Below are 21,632 nucleotides of genomic sequence, written 5' to 3'. Positions count from 1 at the left end.
TGTTTTAAATTAATGATCTTTTTTTTAAGTTTATTTATTTTGGGGGTGGGGAGCAGAGAGAGAGAGAGGGAGAAAATCCCAAGCAGGCTTTATGCGGGGCTTGATCCCACAAACCATGAGATTATGACCTGAGCCAAAACCAAGAGTCAGACACTTAACTTACTTAGCCACCCAGGTGCCCATAAAATAATGATCTTTAAATAAATAATCTGAGTCAACAGATAAATTTATATTGAATCCATAATGTATGTTTTATAGAAGTTAGACAACAATTCTTGTGATTCTCTTACCAGATTATAGACATGAATCTATAGCAGAGGGGTCACAAATTCAGCTTCCTTTAGATAGTTGATATGTGATACCAATAGGGCAGGAATTGTGTTGAGGTAGAGAGGCTCTGTCTTCAGTTTAACCTATATTTGTCGTTCAGCTCCCAAAATGTGTTGCCATATAGAAAAATGGGCTCTGTACTATCATTTCTTCTAATTATTGAAGAGAAACTAGAAATCTAGACTTTAATATGAAATCTATTAGATTCTAAAAATAGGAAGTGAGTTGAAAGTTTTTAAACAAAATTATTTCTTTTTTAAAATGTATTTATTTTGAGGGGCGCCTGGGTGGCGCAGTCGGTTGGGCGTCCAACTTCAGCCAGGTCACGATCTCGCGGTCCGTGAGTTCGAGCCCCGCGTCAGGCTCTGGGCTGATGGCTCAGAGCCTGGAGCCTGTTTCCGATTCTGTGTCTCCCTCTCTCTCTGCCCCTCCCCCGTTTATGCTCTGTCTCTCTCTGTCCCAAAAATAAATAAACGTTGAAAAAAAAATTTAAAAAAAATGTATTTATTTTGAGAGAGAAAGGAGAGAGAAAGAGAGAGAGAGTAGGGGAGGGGCAGAGAGAGAGAGGGGGAGAGAGAATCCCAAACAGGCTCTGCCTTATCAGTGTGGAGCCCAGTGTGGGGCTCCAACTCATGAACCATGAGATCTGACCTGAGCCAAAATCAAGAGCCAGATGCTTAGCCAACTGAGCCACTCAAGCGCCCCAGAACAAAATATATTTCTCAGCCAAATCATCTATACAATGAGGATAAACAGATCTCTATCTACAACTTTCACTTTTAAAATATGCATTTATTTGATAACCTTTGAAAAACCTCTACTCAGTCTTGCCCTAAGAGAATTTAAAATTTAATCATCATGACATACCATGCAAATTAATTACTATAGTCTCACATAGTATATATTATGTATGTAATAGAATTTTGAAGAAAGTATGGGAGTTGAGAGAAAGCACACATTAAATATATTAAATATCTGAACAGAAGGAAAGCTTAGAAGTTTTAAATTAGCAATAAATAAAAGGCAGTGGAAATTTGGGTTTTCTGAAATAGCAATGATTTGCTAAGGAAATTGTAAAGGAAAACTGGGTATAATTAATGGCATAGTGTGTGGTAAATAACATTAAGTAGCATTTTAGTGCCCCATAAAATTAGTTATGTTGTGAATAGAATCATACCTGTTTGTAATTATAATGATTTGTAGAATATATATCTCTACACCACATGGAAAACTGATAAAATGGGTGTTATCTACAATACTGAAAGGTAACATTATAATACACTTTTACTCTATTAGGATTCTAACTTAACTTCATGCTTTATAATTAAAAAGTATCTTTTTATTGGAACTTTTCATTCGTATCTTTCATTCTTTAAGCAGCTCTCAAAAGTTATTAATAAAAATTCTTACTGTCAATGAGAAAAATGTATTAAATTTGGTAAGAAAATCCCATCTGTAACTTCAATAAAGTATCCAAGAATATAGAACCTTAAAAGTGTTTATTTTTTATTATCTGCCTTAGGACTACAAGGATTTAAGTGTTTTTATAAAAACAATAAAAGAGGAGTAATTTGATGGTTTATTTACTCTTTATAACCTTTAGAAAGTGTCATGTTTTTTTAAAGTGCTTGCTTCAGGCTGTAGTTTTACAAGATGTGCTCTGTATTGGTCAGGCCTCTTCAATTCTTGACCCTGAACAGATTTAGGGACATAGTACATACAGCAGGCACATGTCCAAGCAGCCCAAACTGTAACTGGGTACTTTTATTCTCGTTTTCAGACTCATAATCCACCTCCTACGAAATTGCCCTGTTCAGTTTCTCATGTTGTTTAATAAAATACTAATCTCTCTTTGATTAGCTAAAAAGTATTCGAGATAAATATCACTAATAGGCATGGAATAGCTTAAAAGTTCATATTTTACAAAATTTCTTTCCTAATCAGAATTTAAGCTACTGTTTTCATATTATTCAACTTAGTCTATTACAAAGATTCCTATTACAAAAGAAATAGAAAATATTTAATATGAGAATATTTGTAGGAATTCTTAAATTTTTTGCTTTTCCATTCAACAAATATCTCTGGTTGTTATTTTGAAATGTTCTACCAAATTAATAATGTTTTACCAAATAAAATAGGTAATATGGGGGTACCTGGGTGGCTCAGTTAAGCCACCTGACTCTTGTTTCAGCTCAGGTCATGATCTCACAGTTTGTGAGTTTGAGCCCTGTGTTGGGCTCTGGACTGCTGGTGTGGAGCCTGCTTGGGATTCTCTCTCTCTCTCTCTCTCTCTCTCTCTCTCTCCCTCCCTCCCTCCCTCCCTCCCTCCCTCTCCCTCTGCCTCCGCCTCCGCCTCCGCCTCTCCCTCTCCCTCTCCCTCTCCCTCTCCCCTCTGCCCTTCCTGTTTGTGTGTTCTCTCTCTCAAAATAAATAAACTTAAAAATAAAATATGTAATATGATCTTGAGTGTCTTGCTAACTTCTGTGTGACGTGAAGATTAAATTCTGCAGTCCAACAGTACCCACAGTCTCTTAAAGGTAATAAAGTGGTATGTTTAAGAGACTCTGGAGACAAATCATACAGGTTCAAATACTGATTCTGATGTTTACCTGCTATGTGAATTTAGGCAAATTACTTATTCTCTTGCTAACCCAGTTTCCTCTTCTATAAAATGGTGATAATAAGAGTACTTACTTCAGAAAATTATAACTAAGATTAAGTTAATCAATATATAAAAAGTGCTTAGAACAATATCTAAATCACAGTAAGATGACAGAACCCATTTAGCCACTAAGAGAGAAGTGTATAACCAGGCCCACATGAAGAAATCAGTATCTTGCACATTTTCAATCCAGCTGCTTTGGGAAGATACACATGTAATAGGAACCCCATCTCCAAACAAATGTATATATACTTATTTTATTTTTCAGTATGTTCTGACCATAGATAACATATTTTGCAGGAGCTTCTATTTTCTCATCACTTTGTTTATTGCACTGCATACCCTATTGGTATATATTCCCTTCCTTATTCCATGTTGGAAGAACTGTGATTGTGTCTTAGGGTCCATCTTTCACCAATGTGAGTCAGGTAGATCCTGACTGATCTTAACTACACATAAAGGTCCAGTGTATTCCCCTTGCCAATGACTGGTTTAGGAGTGGGCATGTGACCAGGTTATGGCCAATGAGATATTAGAAGATGTGTTGAAAGTTTCTGGGAAAAGTTTATTTTTTATTTTTTTTAATGTTTATTTTTGAGAGACAGAGCACTAGTGGTGTAGGAGCAAAGAGAGAGAGGGAGACACAGAATTCAAAGCAGGCTCCAGGCTCTGAGCTGTTAGCACAGAGCCAGATGCAGGGCTTGAACTCATAAACCAGGAGATCATGCCCTGAGACGAGGTTGGATGTTTAACCAACTGAACCACCCAGGCGCCCCCGTTATTCTTTTTTTTTTTAATTTTTCTTTTTTACATTTATTTATTTTTGAGAGACAGAGAGAGACACAGCACAAGTGGGGGAGGGGCAGAGAGAGGAGACACAGAATCCAAAGTAGGATTCAGGCTCCGAGCTGACAGCACAGAGCCCGACGCAGGGCTCGAACCCACAAACTGTGAGATCATGACCCAAGCTGAAGTCGGACGCTCAACCGACTGAGCCACCCAGGTGCCCCGCCTGTTACTCTTTTATTAAGAGGTTACACTTTTTCTACTGCGGGTTAATGTCCTTTCTGTCCATAATGCTTTCAGTTAAAGCAGCCACGGAATGTAAAGCCTAAGGAAAATCACTTAGATAATGGCAAGATTAAAAGATGAGCAGAATCGTAGTCCTAAATGATATTGTTGAACCACTGAAAGTCAGTTTTAGAAGCACTCTGCATTTAAAGTCATTGTCATATGAGGTAAGCCATTGTGAGTTGGGGTTTGTTGTTGCTCCTTGCTGCTGAAAGCATTTTATTTTTTATTTTTTTATTTATTTTTTTTTTCAACGTTTTTTATTTATTTTTGGGACAGAGAGAGACAGAGCATGAACGGGGGAGGGGCAGAGAGAGAGGGAGACACAGAATCGGAAACAGGCTCCAGGCTCCGAGCCATCAGCCCAGAGCCCGACGCGGGGCTCGAACTCACGGACCGCGAGATCGTGACCTGGCTGAAGTCGGACGCTTAACCGACTGCGCCACCCAGGCGCCCCAAAAAGCATTTTAAATAAATGAGACAGGGGCGCCTGGGTGGCGCAGTCGGTTAAGCGTCCGACTTCAGCCAGGTCACGATCTCGCGGTCCGTGAGTTCGAGCCCCGCGTCGGGCTCTGGGCTGATGGCTCAGAGCCTGGAGCCTGCTTCCGATTCTGTGTCTCCCTCTCTCTCTGCCCCTCCCCCGTTCATGCTCTGTCTCTCTCTGTCCCAAAAATAAATAAAAAACGTTGAAAAAAAAAAAAAAAAAAAAAAAAAAAAAATTAAATAAATGAGACAACTTTTGTGAAAGCCTATATCTTTGAATACCATAGCATGAGTAAGTGTGTTTGTGTAAAATAAAAAAAAAAAGTAAGAGAGTCATAAGGAAAATATTTCATAACAAAAACATGTATTTTATATGTTAACATTCTCTTTGATTTCTCTGAAACATTTCATTGTGGAAATTGTCCAGCATACAGCAAAACTGAAAGAATTTGACAGTGAACACTCAAACACCATTAACATATTACTTTACTTGCTTTGTCACCTATCTATCCATCAATGTATCCCTCTTTCAACTTAATTTTTTGTGATTTCAGAGTAAATTGCAGATATTGGTGTTCTTCCAAGTACTTCAGACTGCGTATCATTAAGTGGAGTTCAATATTTGTTTACAGCTTTTCCCCCTTGAAATTTACATACAATTAAAGACACAAATCTTAACTGTACGTTTGGTGAGATGCATACATCTGATAATGTAAACCCTTATGAAGATATAAAATGTTTCTATCCATTCAGAAAATTCCTTCATCCCCCTACTTAGGCCAGTTCTACCCTTACTTCCTCCCCAAGAGGCAACATTCTTTTGATTTTTCCCACAATTAGTTTTTTTTCCCCCTAACATTTCATATAAATGGAATCATACAGTATGTACTCTTTTAGGTAAGGCTTCTCATTCATCCATGTTGTTGTATCTATCAGCATACAGATCCTTAACATGTTCTTTAAGTACACACCTATGTATTTCATTTTCTCTGGAGTGATTATAAGTTGTGTTGTGTTTTAAATTTTGTTTTCTGTATTTTTATTGTTAGTGTATAGAAACGTGATTGATACTTTAGGTGTTGCTCTTGTATCCTGAGACCTTGTTGAATTCAGTTATCAGTTCTGGGAGATATTTTATGGATTCCTTGGTTTTCTTTGTATACAATTATGTTATTTATAAATAGAGACAATTTTACTTCTGATTATTTCCTCCCTTCTTTCTTTTTTTTTCTCTCCTTCTCTTTGCCTCTCTTTCCTCTTTCCCTTTCCTTGTCTATCTATCCATCCAGTCTTTTATCATTGAAAATGATGTTCAGTGTAATGTTTTTATGAATACTCTTTATCAAATTGAGATAATTCTCTCTGTTCCTAACTGAGAGTTTTTATTATGAATGAGTGTTGGGTTTCATCAGTTGCCTTTTCTGTGACAATTGATGTGGTCATGTGATTTTTCTTCTGTAGGATATTGATATGGTGAAAACCATGAACTTACTATTGATATTGAATCAGCCTTGTATATTTGGAACAAATTCTACTTGGTCGTGGTGTATAACATTTTATACATTGTTGGATTCTGTTTGCTAATATGTTACTGAGATTTTTTCATCAAAACTTGTGAGAAGTATTGGTTTTAGTTTTCTGTTTTTGTACTGTCTTTGTCTAGTTTTGGTGTCATAGTAAACAGGCATTATAAAATGAGTGGAGGTGTGTTTCTTCCTCTTTTATTTTTCTGGAAGACTGTGTAAAAGTGGTGTTAATTATTTATGTATTTGGTGGAATTCTCTAGTAATGAAACCATGTGGGCCTGGACATTTATTTTTTGGGAGCTTTTTAACTAGTGGTTATAGGGCTGTATAGATTGTCTATATTGAGGTTTGAAGAATTGATCCATTTCTGTAAGTTGTCAAATTTATGAGCATAAGCTTGTCTGTAGCATTTCCTTATTAACTTTTTAATATTGGCAGTATCTTTGTACGCGGTTTCTTTTAGCTCTTAGAGCGTATTTAAATTGTTGACGTAAAGTCTTTGTCTTGCTCAGAGACCGTTCTTTTTAACTTTTTATTTGCTTGTATAGGGATCACACTTTCCTGTTTCTTTGCATCCCTTGCATTTTTTGTTGAGAACTGGACATAGACATTTTGAATATGTGGCAGCTCTGAAAATCAGATATTTTCCCCTCCCTACGGTTGCTGCTTATTGTTGGTTTAGTGACTTTTCTGAAATAATTTTGTAAAGTCTGCTGTTTCTGTCATATGTGGCCATTGAGGCCATTGTGCCCCATTGTGTTTGGTGGAGATTTCCTTAAATACCCGAAACCAAAAGTAAAAAACTCCCAGTTTTTACAGAAGTGCTTTCTCTCTGTGTTGGGGCATATCTTCAACACTACAGGCACTTTTTCTCTTGTGATACCTTGTGTTTATGGGGTAGGCGAATTCATGAGTATTACTACGTGATTTTAAACAAAATCAGAGAATTTTTCTAAATAACTACTTCCTGCTTGGCTTTGGGTCTTCCTTTTGTGCTGCTTCCCAGTGAGAATCTGTCTTTGCAGCCCTCCCAGCTGCTCTCCCTGTTCTTTTTATTTGATGCTTGTTCTTCAGATGGTGGCTGCAGGTGGGGGAGTAGGGGAATTCTCTGATTTTATTAAGCTTCAGTTCTTAGGTTCTGCGTCTCAGGGTGAGGTCTTCACAGGGGTTCTGATCCCTCCTTTGTTTTTAATGCTGGATCTCCCACGTATTCCTGCTCCTACCCCAATGATAGAGCTGTTTTCTTATTTTCCTAGCCTATTTCCAGCTACAGTGGTTTTCCACAGGTGCTCTCCTACTGTAGTTTTTATTGTCCCTCCTTCTGTAAATTAGGCTTTTTTTCCTTATGGGAGATGAGGAAGACAGGGCTGTCTAGGTGGAGTTTTCAATGGTGGCTCTTACTCCCCTTTACCAGCTGCAGAGGGTTTCCACTAGTGTTCTTAGATATAGTTATTGTCTTTCCCTTGCAGATTAAGACTCTTGCTCTGTAGGGGAAATAGGGAAGATGGGTTGTGACTGCTCTTCTCTTCCCCAGCTAGTACCACAGGGCAGAGCTTCTCAGGTTGTTGGATTCTTCCCATCCTTCCTTGTAAGCACCTGGTGGGCTTCCTGGAACAAAAACCTGATAAAAGATATAACACCTCCTTATTTCTGGGGTCCCTGGGAATTCACATTCTTAAACTAGTACACATTTTGCCTTTAGCAATTTATGAAGAGCTTGTAGCTGAATTTTCTTGTCACTACTCAGTGGTTTACATCCCAGGTAAGTAAATGCTTTAGTTATGTTCTTCCTGCAGGAGAGAGTTATCCAGAGCTTGGATTAATTGAATGATCTGGAGCCTCAGTTCTCTGATAGGCTTGTCTATTTAATTTGCAGTTTGTCCAGACGTGGGAGGATATTTTAAGTGTGGGATGATGCTCTTTTTTTATCTCTCTAGAAAGAACTGAAATGAAAAGTTTTAAAGTCCTAATTTTCCTAGCATTTTTCTTTTTGATTTAGGAAACAGAAACTCAGTATGAAGAGCAGATTGGTAAAATTATTGTGGAGACACAAGAACTTAAATGGCAAAAGGTAAGTATTTTTAATTTTTATTTCAGATTAGTGTTTTTAACATCTATTTATTTATTTATTTATTTTTTTTTTCCAACGTTTTTTATTTTTATTTTTGGGACAGAGAGAGACAGAGCATGAACGGGGGAGGGGCAGAGAGAGAGGGAGACACAGAATCGGAAACAGGCTCCAGGCTCCGAGCCATCAGCCCAGAGCCTGACGCGGGGCTCGAACTCACGGACCGCGAGATCGTGACCTGGCTGAAGTCGGACGCTTAACCGACTGCGCCACCCAGGCGCCCCTTTAACATCTATTTAAAAATGTATTTACCTTAATAGCAAAATTAATTTTTAAATTTCCTAAACATATTTGGGGGATTGTGCATCATTTTAAACAAAGTCTCAAGAGGGGTGCCTGGGTGGCTCAGTCAGTTAAGCATTCGACTCTTGATCTTGGCTCAGGTCATGATCTCACAGTTTGTGGGATTGAGCCCCATGTTGGGCTCTGTGCTGCCAGCTTGGGATTCTTTCTCTCTCCCTCCCTCTCAAAATTAAAAAAAAAAAAAAGTCTCAAGAGAATTCTCATTAAAATTGTTTTAATAATATTTGAGCCTCCAGAACACTGAGAATGAAAGTTATTTTCAGGCTTTCTGATGATATTGCTAAAATCTACTATGATCTATTTAATACCCGAGAAACACATGTGTTATAGAGGAGTCAAAATGTTTTTTAAGAAAACCTCAGAATAGTACTTTATTTTCACAGGCTGTCATTACATGCTGTAACTAAATATTAAAAAACAGTATCAAATCTAATTCTCTTTTAGCCGATGTATATAGAAGCAGTTTTGATAGTGCTTCTCATGTGTTTCCACCAAAGTAATCTTAATAGCTAAAAATTGAAATCTTAATTTTGATGGCCCCCTCTTTTCACTGTTTGGCAATATTGAAACAGGAATTTAGAGGTAGCATATCAGAATCAGAATTCAAGTGACAGAGGATAGCTCAAATTGGAAATGATGGGAATTTGAAACCAGACAGACCCACAGGTGTGTAGAATTTGGGAGTAAAACTAGAGTTGGATATTATGAGGCACAGGTCTGAAACCTGTCTGTGGAGAGAAAAAAACAGATAAACATCAAATACAAACTCCATGCTGATTTCAAAATGTAAAGTCATATCTTGCTTTTGGGTAGAGAGAGTCAACAATATAAAGTTATCCAAGTCCTTAAGTTAGTAGGTTTAATACAATCCAATTTAAACATGCAAGAGTGTATTTGTGGTAGTTAAGTTGATTCTAAGGTTTATGTGGGAATAAACATATAGGAGTGTCTGGGAAGTTTTTAAAAGAGAACAGGATGAAGTAGCTACGCTAGATTCTTAAATATATTATTATAAACTATAATAATAATTAAAGGAGCTTGGTGCTACTTTAATTGTCTACATGGATAGATATTACTTGGCTACTTTAATTGTGTACTTGGATAGGTATTCCTTGGAACATAATAGAATCTCAGAATAGATCCAGATCATACGATAAATTAGTGACTGAGGTGGCATTGCAAATTAGTGAGGGGAAAATAGATAATTCAAGAAATGGTATTAGAACTGCTTTTTTCTGAAGAAAAATAAAGCCAAATTCCTACCTTACTTTACAAAGTTGTAGAAAATAGGAACTTTCATATATATATTCTTGTTGGCAGTATAAATTAGAAATGCCTGAGTGGTTCAGTCAGTTCAGCATCCAACTCGATTTCGGCAGATCATCATGGTCTCACAGTTAGTTGGTTTGAGCCCCTGCTGTGAGCATGGGGGGGGGGTGAGGGGAGGGCTGGGGGGGCTGCCTAGGAACTTCTCTTACCCTTTCTCTCTCTCTTCCAACCCCACTTGTGCTCTCTCTCTCTCTCAAAAATAATAAAAAAAGAAGTTCCTTGTTGTATTCCTAATAAAATAAAACTGTTTTTATTAGAACTCATTGCAGTGAGAACATTACCTTGACAGTCTTAGTATGTCTCAAAAGGGGTAAGTCAGAATTGGGATATATAACAGGTTATTGGGGTGTAGGCCCAAGTGGCTTCAGGAAGATCTTTTTCTCCCAATATTTTTTATTGTGGTAAAATACACATAAAATTTGCCATCTTAACCATTTGGGGGTATACAGTTTAGTGGTATTAAATATATTTTTAATGTCCTGCCATCATCACCATTCATCTACAGATGACTCTTTTTACTTTGTAAAACTGAAACTCTATACTCATTCATTAAACTCCCCATCCTTCACTTCTCCCCAGTTCCTGGCAAACACCATTATACTCTGTATGATTTTGACTATTCTAAGTTTCTTAAATAAGTGAAATCATACAGTATTTATCTTTTTGTGACTAGCTTATTTCACTTAGCATTAATGTCCTCAAGGTTCATCCATGTTGTAGTATATGTCAGAATTTTCTTCCTTTTTTTTTTTTTAATTTATTTATTTTGGGAGACAGAGGGAGCACAAGCACACAGGAGGGGAAGAGAGAGTGAGAGAGAGAGAGAGAGAGAGAGAGAATGAGAATGAGAATGAGAATGAGAATGAATCCCAAGCAAGCTCAGCACTGACAGTATGGCGCTCAAACCCAAGAACTGTGAGATCATGACCTGAGCCGAACCAAAGAATCAGATGCTTAGCCAGCTGAGCCACCCAGATGCCCCAGAATTTTCTTCCTTTTTAAGGCGGAAATAATATTCCATTGTATGTATATGCCACATTTTGCCTATCCATTCTTCCATAGATGAACACTTGGTTTGTTTTCACGTTTTAGCTTTTGTGAATAATGCTGTTATGAACATGGATACAGAAATATTTGTTTGAGTCCCTATTTTAATTTCTTTTGGGTATATGCTATGAAGTAGAATTGTTGGATCATATGGCAATAATATTTCTAGTTTTTTCAGGACCATCCATAATGTTTTCCACAGCAGCTGTACCATTTTAAATTCTCACAATTATGCCCAACGGTTCTAATTCCTCCCATTCTTGCCAGCACTTGTTTCCTGTGTTTTGGTTAATAGCCATCCTGATGGGTATGAGGTAGTATATTATTATGGTTTTGCTTTGCATTTCCTTAATAATTAGTGATGTTGAGCGTATTTTCATGTGCTTTTGGCCATTCACATATTTTCTTTGAAGAAAGTCTATTCTTGTCTTTTGCCCATTTTGAATAGGGTTTGTTTTTTGTTGTTACATTCTAGGAGTTCTCTATATATTTTGAATATTAATATCTTATCAGAAATATGATTTGCACATCCTTTCTTCCATGGGTTGCCTTTTTACTTTGTTAATAGTATCTTTTGATGCACAAGATTTTAAATTTTTCATGGAGTCCAATTTGTCTTTTTTGTGTGTGTTACTTGTGCCTTTGGCATCATGTCCAAAAGATTTTGCCCTATGTTTTTTTCTAAGAGTTTTATGGTTTTAGGTCTTACATTTAGGTCTTTGATCCATTTTGAGTTAATTTTTATGTGCAGTGTTAGGTAAGGGTCCAACTCCATTCTTTTACATATGTATATCCGGTTTTCCCAGCCCCATTGTCCTTTCCAAGACTGAATAGTCATTTAACCATGTACATAAGGATTTATCTGTGGGCTCTTTATTCTCTTCTGTTGGTGGATGTGTCTGTCATTATGCCAGTACCACACTGTTTTGATTACTTGAGAATCCTAGAAAGTTTTAAAATCAGGAAGTTTGAGTCCCCCAGCTTTATTCTTTTCTGAGATTGACTATTTGGGGTCCCTTGAGATTTAATATGAATTTTAGGATGGATTTTTCCATTTCTGCAAACAATGTCATTTGGACTTTGGTAGGGTTACACTGAATCTGTAGATAACTTTGGGTAGTACTGACATCTTCACAGTATGAAGTTTTCTAATCCATGAGCATAGGATTTGTTTCCATATATTTGTGTCTTCTGTAGTTTCTTTCAGCAGTGTTTTGTAGCTTTCATTTTATACATCTTTTATTTCTTTGGTTAATTCCTAAGGGTTTTTTTTGTTTGTTTGTTTTTTGGTGCTATTGTAAATGGAATTATTTTCTTAATTTTGTTTTCAGCTCATTTATTGTTAGTATGTAGAAATATAACTGATTTCTGTGTAACTTTGTCTCTTGGTAGGTTTTGCTAGTTTGCTAAACCCATTTATTCTAGCATTTCTTTTTGTGGGATCTTTAGGGTTTTCTATGTTTAAGATCATATCATCAGCAAACAGATAATTTTAATTTTTCCTTTCCAATTTGGATGTCTTTTATTTCTTTTTCTTGCCTCATTGCTTTGGCTAGGACTTACAGTACTGTGTTGAACATAGTTGTGAAAGCAGGCATCCTTGCCTTGTTCCTGATCTTAAAGGAAAAGCTCTCAGTCTTTCACCATTGAGTATGATGTTTTTCATACTCATTGAGTATGGGTTTTTCATATATAGCTTATGTTGAGGTCATTACCTTCTGTTCGTAGTTTGTTGACTGTTTTTATCATGAAAGGGTGTTCAGTTTTGTGATGGTCATGTGCTACCCCCTTCATTCTGTTAATGTGGTGTGTATTACATTGATTGATTTTCATATGTTGAACCATCCTTGTATCCCATGGATAAGTCACTTGGTCATGGTGTATGATACTTCTAATATGCTGCTGAATTTGTTTTGCTAGTGTTTTGTTGAGAATTTTTGCATCAATGTTCATCAGGGATATTGGTCTGTAGTGTTCTTGATGTGTCTTCATCTGGCTTTGGTATCAAGGTAAGACTGGTCTCAAAGCATGAGTTAGGAAGTGTTCCCTCCTATTTAAATTTTGGAAAAGTTAGAGAATTCCTGTTAGTTCTTTTTAAAATGTTTGATAGAATTCACTGTGAAGCTATTAAGTACAGAACTTTTATTTCTTGGGATATTTTTGATGACTGAGTCACTCTCCATACTAGTTAAAGGCCTATACAGAGTTTTTCTTTGTTATTTGGTGTTGGTAGGTTTTGCATTTCTATGAATTGTCCGTATTATCTAGTGGTCCGTATTGACCACTTTCTTGGTGTACAGTTCACAGCACTCTCATATACCTGCCTAGTTCTCCAGAATCAATAATGATGTCCCCACTTTCATTTCTGATTTTAGTAATTTGAGTCTTTTCTTGGTCCATCTAGCTAAAGGTTTGTCAGTTTGATCTTTTCAAAGAACCAATTTTGGTTTTACTGCTTTTCTCTATTTCTCTATTCTTTTTTCTATTTATCTCTGCTCTGATGTTTATTATTTTCTTCCTTCCACTACCTTTGAGTTTAATTTGTTCTTTCTGTGTAGTTCCTTAAGGTATAAAGTTAGATTGTTGATTTGAGATCTTTCCTTTTTTTTTTTAATGTAAACATTTATAGCTATAAATTTCCCTGTAAGCACTGATTTTGCTGCATCCCATAACTTTTGGTATGTTGCATTTTTGTTTTCATTCATCTGTAAATATTTTCTAATTTCCTTTGTGAGCTTTTCTTTAATCCATTGGTTAAGAGTTTGTTGTTTAACTTCCACAAATTTACAGATTTTTCCAAGTTTCCTTCTTCTATTGATTTCTTCATCCCATTGTGGTCAGAGAAGACACTTTGCATGATATATATCTTTTCAGATGTGTTGAGACTTAATGTGTGGCCTAACATATGATCAATCCTGGAAAATGTCCCATGTGCACTTGAGAAGAATATGTATTCTGTTGTTTTGGGGTAGGGTGTTTTTTATATTTGTTAGCTCTAGTTGGATTACTCTGTTGTTTAAGTCCTCTATTCCTTTACTTCTGTCTGGTTGTCCTATCCATTATTGAGAATGTGTTATTGACATTTCCAACTATTATTGTAGAATTGTCTGTTTCTCCCTTCAATTCTGTCCATTTTTGCCTATTTTTATAGGTTTGTCATTAGGTGTGTGTTTGTAATTGTTAAATCTTCTTGTTGTATTGAAGCTTTTATGAATATATAATATCCTTTGTCTTTTGTCACCTTTTGAAAAATTTTTTAATTTTTTTTTTTTTTTTTTATTTTGAGAGAGAGAGAACGTGTGTGTGTGCATGGAGGAGGGGCAGAGAAAGAGGGGGACAGAGAATCCAAAGAGGGCTCTGTGCTGACAACAGTGAGCCGGATGTGGGGCTCTAACTCATGAACCATGAGATCATGGCCTGGGCTGAAGTCAGAGGATTAACCCACTGAGCCACCCAGGCACCCCACCCTTTTTTGAAGTCTATTTTCCATTGTGTCTTTTTGTTTTGTTGTTTGGTTATTTGCTTGGAATATCTTTTTGCATACTTTTACTTGTAACCTGTTTGTGTCTTTGGATATAAAGTGAATCTCTTATAGTTGAGTTATGTTGTTTATTCATTCTGCCAATATTTGGTTTTTGATTGGAGAATTTAATCTATGTACATTTAAGTAATTCCTGATAAGGAGTGACTGCTTTCTTTCATTTTGGTATTTGTTTTTTAATTGCCTTACAGCTTTTTTGTCCCTCATTTCTTGCATTACTGTTACCTTTTGTGTTTATTTGTTGTAGTAAAACATTTAAATTTAATTCTCATTTCCTTTTGTGTATATTCTGTCGCCGTTTCCTTTTTGATTACCATGGGAATTATAGTTAGCATCTATCATCAACATTCTAATTTGAATTTATATCAGCCTAACTTCAACAACATAAAAGAACTCTGCTTCTTTACAGCTCTATCCAGTTGTTGATACTACATCTTTATATATTGTGTGCCTCATAGCATAAATTAAAAACAATTTTTTTTTCACACTAACAGAGACTTGTCTTTTTTGCCCTTATTTTAGGGGCTGACACTGGGCAGGCAGGAGGAAGAGGGCAGGGCTAGGACGGGGCCTGAGCAAGGGCTCAGACCCCAGACTGCCCTGGGCGCTACAGACAGGGCAGCTGCTGCGGGACAACTGTACCAGGGGCAGGAGCGCCCGGCTGGCTCTGTGCTTGCACAGCAGCCCTTGGTCAAGATGCTGGCTGCATGGTTACCATTGGCCTGCAGGAGGTGCAGCAGCTGGCCCTGAAGGTCCAGGGGCCCGACTGCCTCTCGCCCAGCGGTGTGGTTGCCCACGCAGTGCAGCAGCTCCTGGAGGTGGCAGCTGGGTAGGGGCTGCATGGCTGCATTGGATGACAGCAGCATGAGCCAAAGCAAGAACAGCAGCAGTGTCACCATAAATTAATAATCTTAAAAATGCATTCGTCACTTAAATTATGTATAAAGCAAAGTGTGGACTTGCAAACCAAAGTTATAATAAAACTAGCTTTTTAAATTGCCCGTGTATTTACCTTTACTGAGATCTTTATTTCTTCTTATGCCTTTGACTTACTGTCTCCTGTCCATCCTTTCCCATTCCTAAGGGAGAGGTTCCATTATTGAGGACTTAAATTATATAGAGAGATGTCAGTTTCAGAAATGTTTGGAACCCAGTATCTATAGTGGCTAATGAAATCCAGAAAACTTAATTGTCTGTTAATAATCACCTTCTTATTTATCAGGAATGATAGATTTATCCCCACTGGATAAATCATACCCTAAATAATGTATTTTATTCTGACAAAATTCTAAACTTTCTTTGGAATTTGCATGTCCTTTTTGAGCTAAAGCAGTAAGTAGTTAAATGGAGTTAGTTTTAGAGCTCTTCTCATCTTTAGAATAATGAAAACTTGCCCATATATTGTATAAGAGTAGAGTTACAGAGAAATTTAAGTTCCTTAAGCTTCTTCAGTAAACCCTTGAGGCATAGCTATCTAGATAAATTGTTGACTTTCCCAAGACAAAATAGTCACACCATCTTGATCTAAAGGGACACTATAGAAAGCAAAATGTGTATTTATAGTGGTAAAGTATGTAAAGTCGGGTAGCACTGAAGATAAAATAGTATCTGGGCTTACTACTGCAAAGAATTGGGGCTACGGTTATTTTATTTATTTGTCTTGAACAGATCTTTATCTTCACCCATTGAGTTTCTTGACTGGAAAACAACAATGTTCAAAGACTGGCATAAAGTGTGATTCATCCGTTCTCTATTAGGTTTTGGACTATTCATTTTAATTCTTAACTTCTGGTTTTAGAGATATTATGTAAAGTTAGGTGGAGGTTTGCTGCTAATATCAGTAAGACATTTTGCCCACAAAGAGTGCCACTTCATAGAGATCTTAATTTGGTTTGATCATGTCAAAAGTACCAGTAGTCAATATTCAAATATAGCTGTAATCTGATTACAAATAGAAAAATCCTCAGAGATCTAAAAAAAAAAATCAGGCAAGAATTTAATTTTGCAATTCTAGTTTACATACTAGATTCCGTTCTCCGATGCTAATGGGTGTGGTGACATAAAGGAGAAAATAATATGTCTCACTTGAGAATCCAAGGATAACAGTTGTAGGCTAAAACAGTAGGGAATATCTCTGGATTATTAGAGATATTCAGTATCTGAGTAGTTCATTGACTCTGAGGAAGAGATTATGTGATGATGGCAGGATTGATGGTATGAGTAAAATGTTTGCAAGGTTTCTTTTAATATTTAGAGAAATTTCTCTTTGCAAGTTTGAGGATAAAATGGGAAGTTGGATACATGATTTTCCCTCAGAGCAGTATCATTGATTTGTCCACTTGATTTTTTTCCCCCTTCATTTTCTTAGCTAGTTCAGGAGAGTTTTTTCCCCAGTGGCCTTTCCGATTATAATAAATATCTACAAGTGTCTTTACCAAAAGGCTCACTCCTTCAGTGCTTGATGACTGAAGTGGGAACATTAAGCTGTTTTATCTATAAGACTTCCAGTTCATTTTGCTTTTGTTGTAAGGCTTTTTGAACAGCTGGATTTGGAGATCTAGTGATGGGGCTATTTCCCATTCTAGTTTTGGTTGCGCATTAAATCTCCTATTTCCAGATTTAAGGCTGTTCACAAAAAAGTGAGGAGAAAGCTAGAGGTCACATGTACTTCAGAATGTACTCCTCAACGAACTGTCCCTGAGGTCTTCAATAAATTCTTTCCTTGCTTGCGGGAGTGCTTTAGAGTGTAAATTATTTTCACAGAAAACTGGCCAACAGCCTCTGAAAGATTTTGTCCAACATCTACAGCTTGTCTAAACCTGTCTGGTTTCCTGTGCGGTTTGTGATTTCCTAAGCCATTCTTGGGATCTTCTCACTTTGCTTTTTCCATTCAATTTACTTTTTCATTTGAGAATATGAATCATTGGTACACATCTGGGAACTGGCAGTATTATTTTTAAAATTTAGCCTATAAGAATTAAAATATTTTTTTAATTTTAATTTTAATTTTTTTTTTTTTTTTTTTTAGTAATCTCTATACCCAGTGTGGGGCCCAAACTCACGACCCCAAAGCTGAAGAGCTACTCAGATAGTGACTATCTCTAATAATCCAGAGATACTCCCTACTGTTTTAGCCTACAACTGTTACCCTTGGATTCTCAAGTGAGACATATTATTTTCTCCTGTAGGTCACCACTCCCACTAGCATTGGATAAAGGAATCTAGTATGTAAACAGAAGTCACATGTTCTTCTGACTAAGCCGGCCAGGTGCCCCAATAATTAAAATATTTTTTTTAATGTTTTTTTTAACATTTATTTATTTTTGAGACAGAGAGAGACAGCATGAACGGGGGAGGGTCAGAGAGGGAGACACAGAATCTGAAACAGGCTCCAGGCTCTGAGCAGTCAGCACAGAGCCCGTCGCGGGGCTTGAACTCACATACCGCGAGATTGTGACCTGAGCCGAAGTCGGACGCTTAACCGACTGAGCCACCCAGGCGCCCCAATAATTAAAATATTTTAAAGTAATTGCTAACTTTAGAAAAAATAAAAAGCTGTGTTAGATAGAAATGTAATTATGGTATATTATATGGCTGAGCACTGAATAAAAATTGCACAGTCATGATAGTATAATTACTGAAAAGTGAAGTCACAATTTTTAGTAACTGTTGGAAGAATAGAGGGAGCAGATGTTAGGTAATGGTTGTACAAGAAAGCTAAACTCCCATCTATCATAATAGGAAGTCAGTAGATAAAATTTTTAAGTAGATAAATCAACATATATTTAGAAACACGGAGTCAAATAACAGAAACATTTGAAGTGGTTCCCACTTTTAGATCTAATGGCTTTAAATTATGAGAATTATTCAATAACATAGAAAAAGAAAGTTTGAAGTCATCTTGAATCTAAAGGACAGAATACAACTTCTATCAAAAAAGGAGGGAGAGAAGGAAAAAAAAGAAATGGAATCATATATGTGTATTTTAAAAAAATGCCCTGTAGTAGTTTTGATTTTATAAAAAATTATTTTGGTGAATTTAAAGAATTATGTCGTCATGTGAACATTTGTGCCTAGATAATAAAATGGGTTTCTTTGGGAACTCTAAAGGATTATAGGCTAATTGTATACTATTAATTTTAATAACTTTTGATGAAAGGTATTTTCTTGAAGAAAGCTTTGGAGTCAACCATGTTTAAAGTTGTTTAAACAATTTTAAATCAATGCGTTTTATCATGAAAAGCAACTGGAAGCAAAATTATTGTATGCTGATTCCATGACAGGTAAAAAATCATAGACTTGGATTAAAGTTGCATTTCAAGAGCATACAATAATACATACAATAAATATGTTTAACTTTTATTTAAATTGTGAATTCAATTAAAAGTTAAAACTTTCAGTTGCTCAAATTTATGTTTTAACTTTTCATAATTTTTAAAATAGGAAACTCTTCAGAATCAAAAGGAAACATTAGCAAAGCAACACAAAGAAGCAATGGCAGCTTTTAAAAAGCAGGTAAAGGATAGACAAACACCAGTTTCAAATATTTCATCTCCTGTGCTCCCATATGAATATTATGCTAAGTTGTTCTGCATACTCACTGAAGACAAAAGAGTACTAATGGAAGCAGGAAATAAAGTCATTTTGAATCACAACCGACAATAAAGAGTAATGTAGTTAGAAAGAGCTAGTTAAGGAAACAACTTAGAAAATTGTTTTCTTTGGAGATATGTTTTCATCTGTCCTAAGTAAATTAGGTTAGTTTTTGTGTGCTCTTCTTCTTTCTCTCCATTCTTCCCTTTCTCTTTGGTTAGAGTATCCTAGGATCTTACCTTTTTTGCTTTCTTCCTGTATCCAGGCCAGAAATAGAATGAGATGCACGTAGAGCGATGTGAAAGATGAGCAGATGTGACTATTATGCACCGAAATCTCCATAAATACTATCAGCATCTAAGAAAGAGCAGAGAAAAACATATACATACATATGTACATACATACATATGTATGTATGTACGTATGTAAAAGATTTTTAAAAAATGAATAGCAACTCCTTCAGTTGTTTTGAGTTTTGTAGCTCTACTACTTCAAATGTGCTCATGGAAAATATTCTCAGGAAGTGTTTTTCCTTATAGCCATTCTAGCATCACCATTTTCCCCCTTTTTCCTTCCCTCTCTTTTGTCTTTATTTAAGTGTGTGTGTGTTTAGAAAGAGAAATGCATAAAAAGAAATACATCCTGTATAAAGTAAGTCACTAGTTGACCAAAGTTATTTGTAATTCACACTGTAGTGTGGTTTTGTTTAAGCAGACGATAAACTTTCTTCCTTTTAGTCTGAGATGGCCTCACCAAAGTTACGGAAGTTTTATTTGAAGACTAAGCCAAATATACCACATAGTATTCTCTAGGAGAAGGCAAGTTTGTGTCTCTCTTACTTATCACAGGGGACTTTGGGCAAGATAAGAATATCCAGATATCTGAATGGTAGTTTAAAAGTGCTCTTGAGTTCTTTTTCTCCTATGTTTTTGTTTGTTTTTTCTCCTCTTCTCCCCTACCTACCACTCTCCATTTCTTGATTCTTGAATGAGCACTGTAAGGGATATGGAAAATGAGATGGAGAAATTCCAAGGAAAATTGTATTTCTTGACAGTCTTGCCTGGTATCCTTGTGTTGCTTGGGATATTTAATTAGTTTTCTTTGTCATGTTGACTTTGGTTCCTCTGTTTTAGAATATCCCTATTTATTTATTAGACTGCTACATGCATCTTTTAAAAAATTTCAGAAAATATGTCCATGCCAATTCAAATGATAGTCATTTCATAAAAGTGTGCCTTCAGAAAATGTTGCATGTCATTATTTATGAGTAGGTGGCAAAATACTGAAACATCAAAGAAAAAAAACTTCTGGAAGGAAAAACTAAATTTTCAAGGGTGATTGATGTCTCTAATCAATTTGATTAAATTGTTCATTTCTTTTGGTGACTGGCTTTTTGCCGCCTTTTATATATTTCATTATTTTCTCATGTGTGAAAGCACATTCACATTGTATTAAGTTCAAACAATATAGATGTGTAAAATATTTTTGTAGTCTCACTGACCAGTGTAAATCACTGTTAACTGTTTACTTACCTGTATTTTAATTTTTAAAATTGTTTATCAGTTGAAAATGAAGATGTGTGCCTTGGAAGAAGAAAAGGTACTTATTAATTTTTTAATAATTTAAACCATAGTTAAATGCATTCATTATTAGTTGTGCACCATAATGAAAAACATTAATAATAGACAAATGGAGAATGTTAATTCTTTGAAATCTTAGAAACAGAAAGACCCAAGGAACTCATGTTACCTGTTAGTTTACAGTTGATAATACTGAAACCTAGCAAGATTAAAGAACTTGCTGAAGCTCCCATTTTAAAGTGGCAAAGTTGAGACTAGAACCCATATCTCTTCAGCCTCCGAATTAATGCTCTTTATGCTCTATTGCAGTGTTTCTGTTAACCATATTTTTAGTGCTTTATCAATGTAATTACCTATTTAAAAAAAATTAAAATGATTTTCATCTGGATGCAGACCAGATGCAACTGGAAAAGAAGATACAACCCTGAGCAATCCTAGAAACTCACCTGGCACTAAATATTTTCCCTACTTAATAGTTAATATATGTTTTTATTATATCAATGAACATACTATTTATAAACACCTTTTAAAAAATTCTCCTATATCTTTATAAGACAAATATACTTGTATGTATCTTATTAATTAGGATATATTTATTCTAGCTATATGAATTAAATAATTATATAGTGTCCATAAATTCTCAGGAATGCTCTACTGATAAAATGATTTGTTATGATTTTTCATTTCATGATATTTGTCATCTTGTAAAGGCCTTATGGTAATTTCGTGATATTTTGAAGTCATTAGAAATGTAAATTTTGGTGCAGATCCGGGTTTAAAGCCTGTGAGGTGTTAGTTTTAAAGTAGAGGTTTTGGTTCTTGAGCTTTTGTATTTTCCCCATTAATAATATTTCATTTACACTGGAAAATACTGAGATATAGGTTTTTTTTTTTTTTTTTTTACTTAAAGGGAAAATATCAACTTGCTACAGAAATAAAAGAGAAAGAAATAGAAGGATTGAAAGAAACATTAAAAGCATTACAGGTAAAGTAACTGAGCATTGCTTTAAAAAATAGTTTGGTATTTTAGCTTTGTATT

At 35.8% G+C, this 21,632-nt stretch overlaps 1 protein-coding gene across 1 annotated transcript in view; it reads left to right on the top strand.

Annotated features, from left to right (window-relative positions):
- The window catches only part of CCDC73 (coiled-coil domain containing 73), a 127,195-nt gene that overhangs the window by 21,823 nt on the left and 83,740 nt on the right, over positions 1 to 21,632 (top strand). The window contains exons 2-5 of the mRNA XM_058688564.1: positions 8,072 to 8,143; positions 18,864 to 18,935; positions 20,577 to 20,612; positions 21,504 to 21,578. Of these exons, the coding sequence (XP_058544547.1) occupies positions 8,072 to 8,143; positions 18,864 to 18,935; positions 20,577 to 20,612; positions 21,504 to 21,578 (255 nt within the window). The remainder of the gene's footprint in view (positions 1 to 8,071; positions 8,144 to 18,863; positions 18,936 to 20,576; positions 20,613 to 21,503; positions 21,579 to 21,632) is intronic.

Source organism: Neofelis nebulosa, chromosome 10, assembly GCF_028018385.1.
Source record: "Neofelis nebulosa isolate mNeoNeb1 chromosome 10, mNeoNeb1.pri, whole genome shotgun sequence".
Lineage (NCBI taxonomy): Eukaryota > Metazoa > Chordata > Mammalia > Carnivora > Felidae > Neofelis > Neofelis nebulosa.
This window is presented reverse-complemented; position numbering and strand designations above follow the sequence as displayed.